The sequence below is a fragment of the Oncorhynchus clarkii genome, unplaced genomic scaffold, assembly GCF_045791955.1.
Source record: "Oncorhynchus clarkii lewisi isolate Uvic-CL-2024 unplaced genomic scaffold, UVic_Ocla_1.0 unplaced_contig_2352_pilon_pilon, whole genome shotgun sequence".
Taxonomy (NCBI): Eukaryota; Metazoa; Chordata; class Actinopteri; order Salmoniformes; family Salmonidae; genus Oncorhynchus; species Oncorhynchus clarkii.
Window position 1 is genome coordinate 15,608 of NW_027259568.1, and position 12,802 is coordinate 28,409.

At 42.9% G+C, this 12,802-nt stretch overlaps 1 protein-coding gene across 1 annotated transcript; it reads left to right on the plus strand.

The window, feature by feature from the left end:
* Positions 1-11,035: 11,035 nt before the first annotated feature.
* On the plus strand, positions 11,036-11,912 carry LOC139400312 (E3 ubiquitin/ISG15 ligase TRIM25-like; the record flags this gene model as incomplete). The annotated part of the gene is made up of 2 exons (XM_071145285.1): positions 11,036-11,605; positions 11,823-11,912. Coding segments are annotated over exons 1-2 (660 nt in total), but the record flags the coding sequence as incomplete, so codon positions are not given.
* Positions 11,913-12,802: the final 890 nt, after the last annotated feature.

The following is a 12,802-nucleotide window of genomic DNA, read 5'->3' on the forward strand; positions in this document are numbered from 1 at the left end:
AGAGTCTGTGATTACTCAAGTTGTAGGTGGCCACTATCCTCAATTCAGTGAGATATTGGTTTTAACTCTCATCTTGGCCCTGTCTGCACATTAAAATATATATATTTTTTGGGATCACAAAATACATCCATCGCTGCAATTACTTCCTCAACAAAGATATTGTCTTTTGTACTGCCCACACAGAGGGTCTCATGAATGTGTGCGCAAGATGGCGGTCAGTACAGATGATTTGTTTTGGTAGTTGAAGGAATTATGGGATTTCCTTACCTAATTATGACCATTGGATTATTTCTACGGCCATAAAACCATGTATGAATATGGTTTAGTTTATTTACCAAAGTAATTGATTACTTTCTGCAAGTTATTCACCTCTAAAACTAAGTTTGCGACCACTAGATAGCCTGATAAGCTAGCTAACTCACAAACTAGCTTGTCGAATGTATATCGAAACTGCCACGACCAGAACCAAAAGGAAAGAAATGGAGAGATTGTCAGATGGACAATTTACCACAAAAGATAGCATGATTTTGGGTACTCCTCTTCAGAATGTAACTGTGGGGGGAAATACTGCAATGGGTGATGAAAATGTGGTGAGCAGGGACAACAATGCTCACAACTTGCGCCCCTCCAGTCCCCAGCTCAGGCCTTTACCTAACGACCCTGGCACTCCAGTCATGCCCCAGGGGGAAAAGATGAGAGGCCAAGAGGATATGTCACTTCCTGAGATGCAAAACAATATTGTAATGCTTTTGACAGCAAAGATGGATGAAAGGGAAAATGGCTTGGAGGTCATGGTTAGGGAGAATATGATAAAAATTTAGGCCATTAAGAAATCTGTTGACTTTATCTTTGTAGAAGTGAAAACCCTCAAAAGTGACATGAAGAAAGTGGAAGTGAAAAGAAGCTGCTGAACTCGAGCAGAAGGTGAATGAGGAGGAGAGATACCAGCGCAGGTGGAACCTGAGGCTCCATGGAATTCCAGAGCAGGCGGGTGAGGACATCAAATGCAGAGTTGTTGACATCTGTGGAGCTGTCATTCCCGAATCAAAAGCCAAACTTCAGGAAAATGTAGACATCGTCCATCGTTTGGGAAGACAAGGATCAAGACGAGACCGAGGACGACCATCATCCGGTTCACCAACAGATCTACACGGGATCTTCTTTGGAGGCGAGCGAAGACTTGTGATTCCTCATCAAGCTAAAATTGAGGTTCACGGAGGCTCTGACCTCAGCGGACAAAGTGACAAGAGAGAAACTGTGGCCGATGGTGGCTGCAGCTCGGAAGGCAGGGAAAACTACATGTTTTATCTGTGCAAGTGGTCATCGATGGGAAAGAAATGCGGACAAATCAGAACATTTGAGAGAGAGCCAGAGTCTAACTCGGGCAGAACTGTCAGGCCAAAAACTGAATACCAGGTGAAAAGCAGCCTTTTATTATAAAAATGTACACAAACACTTGAATGAGAAAAGGCTGACCTGAGAACTTGTAAGCTAAACACTAACTATAGGTGAATAACTGCTTATTGTAAAGTCTACACAATGTCTCCCCCTTGTGGGAGTAAGAATACTTTGGTAACTTTATGACCCTATATTTGTTTTTGTTTTTGTTGGAGAGGTTAATAATGGGATGTAAATCCTTTTGAGTTACATATCCTTAGGAAAAGCTTATATTAGCATAACAAGGTTGTTGGTTGAAGTGTATGTCTTTATCTCTTTGTTCATTTAATGTCAGGGGTATTCGTCATTTACTCAAACGTAAGGCTATTTTCCTGTATTGCAAACGGTTTAATGAAGACTTTTACTTTCTACAAGAGACACATTCTTGTTCTTCCGATCTTTCTTTTTGGAAAAATCAATGGGGTAACGATATCTGGTTATCATATGGCAACAACCACTCTGCAGGTGTAGCAGTTTTATGAGGTGCATTTAAAGGGAAGATCATCAGTAGTAGACTCACCACTCTGGACGTTGGTTAATTTTAACAGTAAATTTCAACAATGAAATGTTTTTATTAGGGAATATTTATGCATCCAACAACAAACAAAACAACAGGATATTATTTCAAGAATTCGAAGAAGAGATTAATAGAGTTATAGGTGTATTTCAGGATGTAAAAATTATCTTAGGTGGAGATTTTAATTCTGTATCTAATGTGATGATTGACAGATATCCCCCTCCTAACAGATCCAGCATTGTTAATCCTGAGTTTAATAACCTGTCTTGGTCTTGGATTAGTCGATATTTGGAGATCTAAATGTCCTGACAAAAAGGAATTCACTTGGAGTAACAAGGACATGTCCAGACAGTCAAAAATGTACTTCTGGTTGATTTCTAATTCATTAGATAATTCTGTAGTCAAGGTATCAATTGAACCTTCAATTCTTACTGATCATAAAGTTATATTCTTATCTTTAAATATTAATGGATCTGAAGTTAAACCGAATCGGAGTTATTGGAAACTCAATAGTAGACTGTTGGAAGATGATAGTTTCAAGATGGATGCCAAAGATATTACACAAGACAATTGGAGGAAAGCACAACTATTTAAGTCTTATGGGAAATATTGGGAATTAATGAAGCATGAAATAAGACAAACAGCCATGAAGAGGTAAAGAAATTGCCGATCTTTGAGGGAAGATAAACTTGTTAAGGAAATATTTTCTATAATCTCTATGGAAGACCTTGATGAAGAAGGAAAGGCTCAGTTATTCTCTTTACAACTAGAAATGGACCCAATGTATGAAGAGAAAGCAAAGGGGGCATTTGTAAGATCAAGAAGGAGATGGTTGAAGGAACGTGAAAAAATACAAAATACTTTTACAATTTAGAAAGAAAAAATTCTGAATTTATTTATGAATAGATAGATATAAGCTCAATATAGATGGCAAAGAAAATGAAAACCCCAAAGATATTTCAAAATATGTTTCAGAATTCTATGGTAACCTTTATACCAGTAATGCCTGTCCTACTAGTAACATATCTGCCTTTCTAGACTCCGTCAAAGACTGTGCAAAATTCATAGATGAAGACCTCCAAAAGTCTTGTGATGAATTTATTTATATCAATAAAATAAAAAAATGTGTCAGCAAATTAAAAGAGAACAAATCTCCAGGGAATGATGGCATTATCAGGTGAATTCTATAAATATTTTCAGGAGGATATTATTGAATTTATATTTAATGTTTTTAAGGAGGCAATTGATTTAGGGGTCCTGCCTGTTTCTATGACACAGGGCCTATTTTCTGTAATACCAAAACCAAACAAAGATTCTATGATGTTAGAAAATTGGAGACCAATCACATTAATGAACAATGATGGAAAGATACTTGCATCCATCTTTGCAGAAAGACTTAAACAAGGTATTGACCAAATCATTGATGATACCCAGTCTGGTTTTATGAAGGGCAGACATATATGTACAAATATTCAACTAGTATTGGACTTGATAGACTACAATGGGCACATTATGTAAGATAGCTTTATTTTATTTGTAGGCTTTTACAAGGCATTTGATACAGTTGAACATTATTTGGTCAATATTTTCAAAGTGTAATTAAGACAATTTACAATAATAGTAACAGCTCTGTTAAATTATCCCATGGAACTTCAAAGATTTAACATTAGACGTGGAATTAAACAAGGATGCCCAATTTCTCCTTTCTCATTTTTATTGGTCACACACGTTATGGCACTTCGTATAAATAAGGATAGTTTTAGGGGTATTCAGATACAAGACAAAGAGATAAAATGTTCACAATTGGCTGACGACACACCATTTTTTTTTGAAAGATCATAATGAAGTCAAGAAAGCTATTGAGTGTATTAATGTCGTCACACGTATCAGGTTTATCTCTGAATATTAGGAAATGTGAATTATTTGCGTTGAAAAGATGTGACTTAAACTCAGTATGTAATATCCCTGTAAAAGATGTGATCACATATCTTGGTATTACAGTTAGCAAAGATCAGACAGAAAGGGCCAACTTAAATTTCTCTCCTATTGTAGAGGACATTGGAAAGAGATTTAACTCCTGGTTATTAAGAGATCTTTCTTTATCTGGATGTGTACTTTTATCACAATCTGAAGGTCTGACCAGATTAGTTTATACCTCCCTTGCCTTGGATGTTCCTCTGTCAGTAACTAAAATGGTTAATACTAAATTATTTAACTTCATAAGGAGGAATAAACCTCATTACTTAAGAAAAGCGGTAATATGTAGCATCCAAGGTGAGGGAGGGTTGAATGCTCTGGATTGTAAAACCTCTAATGTAATATTGAAGATTAAATGGATACACAACTATTTAAGAAATAAGGATTGCATTTGGAATATCATCCCTAATTTAATAGAATTCTTACTCAAATGCATCTTTGATATGGGTAAAATCCCCATTAAGCTTGCAAACTTTCATAAACAAGTACTTCTTACTTGGAACCTCATGTACAAACACAATTTTCCCCTCATAGGTATACAATCTGGAATAATAAAGACATAAAACAAAAACAAGTCTTTGTTTTTCCAGAACTGGTTTGAACTTGTTTATCTTTCATGGAAGATGCTTTGTCCATAAAATGAAGTGGGTAGAGAACAAACCCCTCTTCACATGATTTAAGATAGAATTGAAATATTATTTTGAAATTATCAGTAAATGTAAAAACAAAAAAGCAATACGCACCATCAAAATATTTAACAAATTGAAAATTAATCTTGATATGTAATACTCCTTCCTGTCTGTTAGGTTTATGTACTCTTGTTTGTATATTTCTGTTTTTTTGTATTTGTTGTGTTCATAATACATTAAAAAATAGGGTCTCATAAATATCCACTGCGATTATACAGTAGCTCCACTTTGTAGTCATCAGGTTTTTCTCCCATGTACAAATTTAATTCCTCGATCCATCTTTTCCAGGTGAGTGCTAAATTACAATCATCAAAGTATATTTTTCCCGGTTAGTTTCAGTGCTTTTTCCATGACGATTTATTTGTAGAATGGAACGTTAGCTACTCATGAATCTGCTTGTATACAATAGCCAGTTAGCTGGCTATCGTGACTCTATGATAAAAGCTAACGTTGACGTTTAGCGTGATGACTAGCTTGTTAACGCGGCACTTTTCCAAACTGACGCCTGGGATGTATTCTTTATTTTAATCGATGAGATCCAGTTTCTTTTGAGTACCGCTGCCACCATGTTTCAATATGCTTTGTGTTGTAGTCGCGACAGACATATATATAGTTAAGCAAACTTTATTATGCATGTTGTCAACCAGCACATTCAGTACATTAATAAGGCAAGTAACAATATTGGTTTCCGTTTCCTATCTAACCAGTAGTCCTTCTAATTTTCTGTGGTGACCACATCTGGACATGCCAGTAAATCAGCAGAGTGGAGTTATGTAGTGTTGTTTATTGAGGTCTGAGCCCTTTGGAATGATATGAATCAGATGGAGAAGAACAGGCTGTTGGTCTGAATGCTGTTATGTCTGGCAGAACAAGCATGAGGTTACTCTCCCCAAATCCTACCCTTAATCATCATGGGTGAACCATGACCTTCTAGTCTGCACTGTCATAAGGGAGAGACTGGGGGAGCGACATTGAGTGTATTCAGTCAGTAAAATGTTCAGAATATGCAATTAAAAGTTGCTTTGGAAATGTGTCGAAAGCTGTGAGCGCTGCTGAATTCAAAATACCCCTAGACCCTCCTGTATGAAAGACCCTCCTGTATGAAAGAATTTGATAGGTAATTGGGTCATCATGCCTTCTAAGATTACGTTTTGATCCTCCACCCTGTGAAGTTGCACACTCCGCTCATGGATTTAACAATGGTGGAAACTCTCCAGCCAATGCTTACAATCCAATGCTTTCAAATACATGTTGAGAAGTGTGCAAGTGCACATTTTGCGAGAATTATGTAAAATTTGGCTGGATGGAATTTTCACCATATGTCTTCCACCTTTCCAATTGTTTCAGATGTATAGAAGGGCCTAAAGTGTAGGGGCTAGGTGTTGATTTATACATTCTGATTTCCTTTCTTGCCTGTTGATTGCTGTGGGTTTTTATAATGTCCAGTTGGTGGCAGTAATGCACATTTTATGGGCTTGCTATCTTTCATGAGCCACTTACTAAGTAGTAAGTAGTAGTAGTTAGTAAGTAGTAGCAGAGACTGAAGAGGAAGTGAGATGTTGGTGCATATGGGAGTGTAAACCAATAGGCCTAGAACTGAACAGGGGCATAGATCTGCTCTGGGGTAAATGAAGAAGACAACTCCAAGCTGCCTTACCTCATGACTTTGGTAAAGATATAATAATTGTTTTAGTGGAATTCAGTTGAAGAGGTTGAGTCTCCATGTAGATGTGGTAGCGTTTCATTTTGTAATAGAAGTTTTCCTAAAATGCTGTAATCTTATCGAAGATTATGTTGATTTAAACAAAAGAGTTGTTTGTCTCTCTATAGTGACATCATGGACCCCACTCCTGAGCCCAAGACCAGAGCGGAGGTTTGAAAGTGTAAGTAAAACGCATTATAATCCCGGAACTACCTGATACATCTGTCACGGGGGATTCTTGCCAGTGGACCTTGGAACCCAACACAGTTAATGAGCACCTGTCTCTTTCTGAGGGGAACCGGACGGTTACTGGAATTGTGTAGACTTTCTTAGTGTCCAACAAGCTTTCTCTGCCCTTAGCCTTGTTCTGAACACCTCCAAAACAAAGGTCATGTGGTTTGGTAAGAAGAATGCCCCTCTCCCCACAGAGGTGATTACTACCGCTGAGGATCTAGAGCTTGAGGTAGTCACCTCATACAAGTATTTGGGAGTATGACTAGACGGTACACTGTCCTTCTCTCAGCACATATCAAAGCTGCAGGCTAAAGTTAAATCTAGACTTGGTTTCCTCTATCGTAATCGTTCTTCTTTCACTCAAGCTGCCAAACTAACCGTGATTCAGATGACCATCCTACCCATGCTAGATTACGGAGACGTAATTTATAGATCGACAGGTAAGGGTGCTCTCAAGCGGCTAGATGTTGTTTGCCATTCGGATTTGCCACCAATGCTCCTTATAGGACACATCACTGCACTCTATACTCCTCTGTAAACTGGTCATGTCTGTATACCTGTCGCAAGACCCACTGGTTGATGCTTATTTATAAAACCCTCTTAGGCCTCACTCACCCCTATCTGAGAGATCTACTGCAGCCCTCATCCTCCACATACAACAATCGTTCTGCCAGTCGCATTCTGTTAAAGGTCCCTAAAGCACACGTATCCCTGGGTCACTCTTCTTTTCAGTTTGCTGCAGTTAGTGACTGGAACGAGCTGCAACAAACACTCAAACTGGACAGTTTTATCTTACTCTCTTAATTCGAAGACTCAGTCATGGATACTTTTACTGACAGTTGTGGCTGCTTTGCGTGATGTGTTGTCTCTACATTCTTGCCCTTTGTGCTGTTGTCTGTGCCCAATAATGTTTGTACCATGTTTTGTGCTGCTACCATGTTATTTTTATATTTATTATTTTTATCCCAGCCCCCGTCCCCACAGGAGGCCTTTTGCCTTTTGGTAGGCCGTCATTGTAAATAAGAATTTGTTCTTAACTGACTTGCCTAGTTAAATAAAGTTTAAATAAATATATATATTGTAACGGTTTTCTTGATGCGAAGGAGAGTCGGACCAAAATGCGGCGTGTAGATTGCGATCCATGTTTATTAAACAAACGTAAAACACGAATCAAAATACAAACACTACAAAATAATAAACGTAATGAAAACCGAAACAGCCTAAACTGGTGCAAACTAACACTAAGGACAATCACCCACAACAAACTCAAAGAATATGGCTGCCTAAATATGGTTCCCAATCAGAGACAACGATAAACACCTGCCTCTGATTGAGAACCACTTCAGACAGCCATAGACTTAACTAGAACACCCCACTAGCTACAATCCCCATACATACACACCACATACAAAAACCCATGCCACACCCTGGCCTGACCAAATAAATAAAGATAAACACAAAATACTTTGACCAGGGTGTGACAGAACCCCCCCCCTAAGGTGCGGACTCCCGAACGCACCTCAAAACAATAGGGAGGGTCCGGGTGGGCGTCTGTCCATGGTGGCGGCTCCGGCGCGGGACGTGGACCCCACTCAATCAATGTCTTAGCCCCTTCTCCTCGCGTCCCTGGATAGTCCACCCTCGCCGCCGACCATGGCCTAGTAGTCCTCACCCAGAAACCCACTGGACTGAGGAGCAGATTGGGACTGAGGGGCAGCTCGGGACTGAGGCAGCTCGGGACTGAGGGGAAGCTCAGGAGTGAGAGGAAGCTCAGGAGTGAGAGGAAGCTCAGGCAGGTTGATGAATCTACCAGATCCTGGCTGGCTGGTGGTTTCGGCAGATCCTGGCTGACTGGCAGATCCTGGTCGACTGGCAGATCTGGAAGATCCTGGTCGACTGGCAGATCTGGAAGATCCTGGTCGACTGGCAGATCTGGAAGAGTCTGGTCGACTGGCAGATCTGGAAGAGTCTGGTCGACTGGCAGATCTGGAAGAGTCTGGTCGACTGGCAGATCTGGAAGAGTCTGGTCGACTGGCAGATCTGGAAGAGTCTGGTCGACTGGCAGATCTGGAAGAGTCTGGTCGACTGGCAGCTCTGGCTGCTCCATGCTGACTGGCTGCTCCATGCTGACTGACAGCTCTGGCTGCTCCATGCTGACTGGCAGCTCTGGCTGCTCCATGCTGACTGGCTGCTCCATGCTGACTGGCAGCTCTGGCTGCTCCATGCTGACTGGCTGCTCTGGCTGCTCCATGCTGACTGGCTGCTCCATGCTGACTGGCTGCTCCATGCTGACTGGCGGCCCTGGCTGCTCCATGCTGACTGGCGGCCCTGGCTGCTCCATGCTGACTGGCGGCCCTGGCTGCTCCATGCTAACTGGCGGCTCTGGCGGCTCCTTGCAGACTGGCAGCTCTGGCGGCTCCTTACAGACTGGCAGCTCTGGCGGCTCCTTACAGACTGGCAGCTCTGGCGGCTCCTTGCAGACTGGCAGCTCTGGCGGCTCCTTGCAGACTGGCAGCTTTGGCGGCATCCTGCAGACTGGCAGCTTTGGCGGCATCCTGCAGACAGGCAGCTCTGGCGGCTCCTTGCAGACTGGCAGCTCCTTGCAGACTGGCAGCTCCTTGCAGACTGGCAGCTCTATGCTAACTGGCAGCTCTATGCTAACTGGCAGTTCTGAACAGGCGGGAGACTCCGGCAGCGCTGTAGAGAAGGAAGGCTCTAACAGCGCTAAACAGGCGGGAGACTCCGACAGCGCTGGAGAGGAGGAGGGCTCCGACAGCGCTGGACAGGCGAGGCGCACTGTAGGCCTGATGCGTGGTGCTGGCACTGGTGGTACTGGGCCAAGGACACGCACAGGAAGCCTGGTGCGGGGAGCTGCTACCGGAGGGCTGGGGTGTGGAGGTGGTACTGGAAAAACCGGACCGTGCAGGCGCACTGGAGCTCTTGAGCACCGAGCCTGCCCAACCTTACCTGGTTGAATGCTCACGGTCGCCCTGCCAGTGCGGAGAGGTGGAATAGCCCGCACTGGGCTATGTAGGCGAACCGGAGACACCGAGCGCAAGGCTGGTGCCATGTAAGCCGGCCCAAGGAGACGCACTGGGGACCAGCTGCGTAGAGCCGGCTTCATGGCATTAGGCTCGACGCTCAATCTAGCCCGGCAGACACGCGGAGCTGGAATATACCGCACCGGGCTATGCACCCGCACTGGAGACACCGTGCGCACCACTGCATAACACGGTGCCTGTCCGGTCTCTCTAGCCCCCCGGTAAGCACAGGGAGTTTGCGCAGGTCTCCTACCTGGCTTAGCCATACTCCCTGTTAGCCCCCCCCCAAGAAATTTTTGGGGCTGCCTCTCGGGCTTCCTTGCCAGCCGTGTTCCCTCATATCGCCGGCTCCTCTCTCCGGCTGCCTCAGCTCTCCTAAGTGCCTCCACCTGTTCCCATGGGAGGCGATCTCTTCCAGCCAGTATCTCCTCCCAAGTGTAACAGCCCTTGCCATCCAAAACGTCCTCCCATGTCCATTCCTCTTTACGCTGCTGTTGCTGCCTGTTGACACGCTGCTTGGTCCGTTGGTGGTGGGTGATTCTGTAACGGTTTTCTTGATGCGAAGGAGAGTCGGACCAAAATGCGGCGTGTAGATTGCGATCCATGTTTATTAAACAAACGTAAAACACGAATCAAAATACAAACACTACAAAATAATAAACGTAATGAAAACCGAAACAGCCTAAACTGGTGCAAACTAACACTAAGGACAATCACCCACAACAAACTCAAAGAATATGGCTGCCTAAATATGGTTCCCAATCAGAGACAACGATAAACACCTGCCTCTGATTGAGAACCACTTCAGACAGCCATAGACTTAACTAGAACACCCCACTAGCTACAATCCCCATACATACACACCACATACAAAAACCCATGCCACACCCTGGCCTGACCAAATAAATAAAGATAAACACAAAATACTTTGACCAGGGTGTGACATATATATATATATATATTTTTTTTTTACACAATAATGTCAGAAGAAGCAGCTTTATTTCATGCAGCAAAAGTTGGCATTTCTGGGAAAACTGGGATGATCTACTCACAGCCAATGGCAGGTCATAATTGTAGGAAACACATTTGTCAATTACCCACCTGTCTAAATAAAAGTGAAACATTTTAATTGAAAAATAAGTTATTATTAAATAGTGGCAATATCATATCAGCCTTTGTTTGACTGTGAAGCATTTATAGTGCTTATGAAGACTTTTTGAAAGTGATTTTTCGTGTGACCAAATAGTCATTAGTCATGAGTGTTCTTTCGTTTTTAAGAAATAAAGGAACTTACTGTAGATATGCCCTTGAGTCTGCAACAACTGCCTGATATTTGCTCAACACCACACCTCTTACAGAATACAGTGTTTCCTTCCCAGTCACAACCACCAATGCTTTACTTACAGAACTCTGCTACTTGGTCAGTGTGTGTATCAACATGGCAGAGGCCACGGACCTGATCAGTTGTTCGATCTGTCTGGATCTACTGAAGGATCCAGTCGCTATTCCCTGTGGACACAACTACTGTATGGACTGTATTAAAGGCTGTTGGGATCAGGACGATCTAAAAGGTGTGTACAGCTGTCCCCAGTGCAGGCAGACCTTTACCCCAAGACCTGTTCTGAACAGAAACCCTCTACTAACTGAGTTTGTGGAGATTCTGAAGAAGACAAGAATACAAGCTGCTCCTCCAGCTCTCTGTTTTGGTGGACCTGGAGATGTTGAGTGTGACGTCTGTACTCTGAAAAAATTAAAAGCCGTAAAGTCCTGTCTGGTGTGTTTAGCCTCTTATTGTGAGACTCACCTCCAGCATCACTATGAATCGCCTGCATTTAAAAAACACAAGCTGGTCAAAGCCTCCACACAACTACAGGAGAAGATCTGCTCTCACAAGCTGTTGGAGGTTTACTGCTGTACGGATCAGCAGTGTATCTGTTATCAGTGTGAGATCGAGAAACACAAAGGCCATGATACCGTTTCCCCAGCAGTAGAAAGGATTGAGAGGCTGGTAAGGGCAACAACTCTAAACATCTCATCCAGGATACAGTATATCTGACAATGTAATTAATCAGAATAAGTTAATGTGAGAGTCATGTCTGTATGATGTTACTAACACGTCTATATGATGGTACTAATGTGACAAATGTATGCTTTTAGAAAGACACAGCCAATATAAATTAACATGATATTTAAGCTTTCATTCTATGACATTTGTTTCTCTACAGAAACAGTTAAGTGAGAACCAGGCCAGGCAGAGCATTCAGGAGAGAGAGGTGAAGATACAGGAGGTGAGACAGGCTGTGAAGTCACTCAAGGTGAGTTTTGCATGTTTCCACTTAACAGATAGTACTCTATAAAGTGACTTACTATTCCTAAACTGAAGTGCAGTATAACTAGGGGGAACAGGCTGGGGTTCTGATGAGAGCTGAGTAAATAGACTGGTTAATTTTTATGGCTAGGCATCCCGCTAGTGGGACAACTTCCGGTGAAACTGGAGGGGGCGCAATTCAAATAAATAATCATAAAAATGATGGATATTCAACATTTTAAGTACATACAAGTGTCTTATAGCAGCTGAAAGCTTACATTCTTGTTAATCTAACTGCATTGTCTGATTTACAGTAGCTATTTCAGCGAAAATATACCATGTGATTGTTTGAGGACGGCACCCCACATCAAAATATTTTTCCACAGGCCTCCCGGGTGGCGCAGTGGTTAAGGGCGCTGTACTGCAGCGCCAGCTGTGCCATCAGAGTCCTGGGTTCGCGCCCAGGCTCTGTCGTAACCGGCCGCGACCGGGAGGTCCGTGGGGCGACGCACAATTGGCCTAGCGTCGCCCGGGTTAGGGAGGGCTTGGTCGGTATGGGTGTCCTTGTCTCATCGCGCACCAGCGACTCCTGTGGCGGGCTGGGCGCAGTGTACGCTAGCCAAGGTGGCCAGGTGCACGGTGTTTCCTCCGGCGCATTGGTGCGGCTGGCTTCCGGGTTGGATGTGCGCTGTGTTAAAGAAGCAGCGGCTTGGTTGGTTGGTTGTTTGGTTGGTTGTGTATCGGATCCATGACTTTCAACCTTCGTCTCTCCCGAGCCCGTACGGGAGTTGTAGCGATGAGACAAGATAGTAGCTACTACAACAATTGGATACTACGAAATTGGGGAGAAAAAGGGGTAAAAATTCAAAAAAAATAAAAATAAAATAAAATAAAATT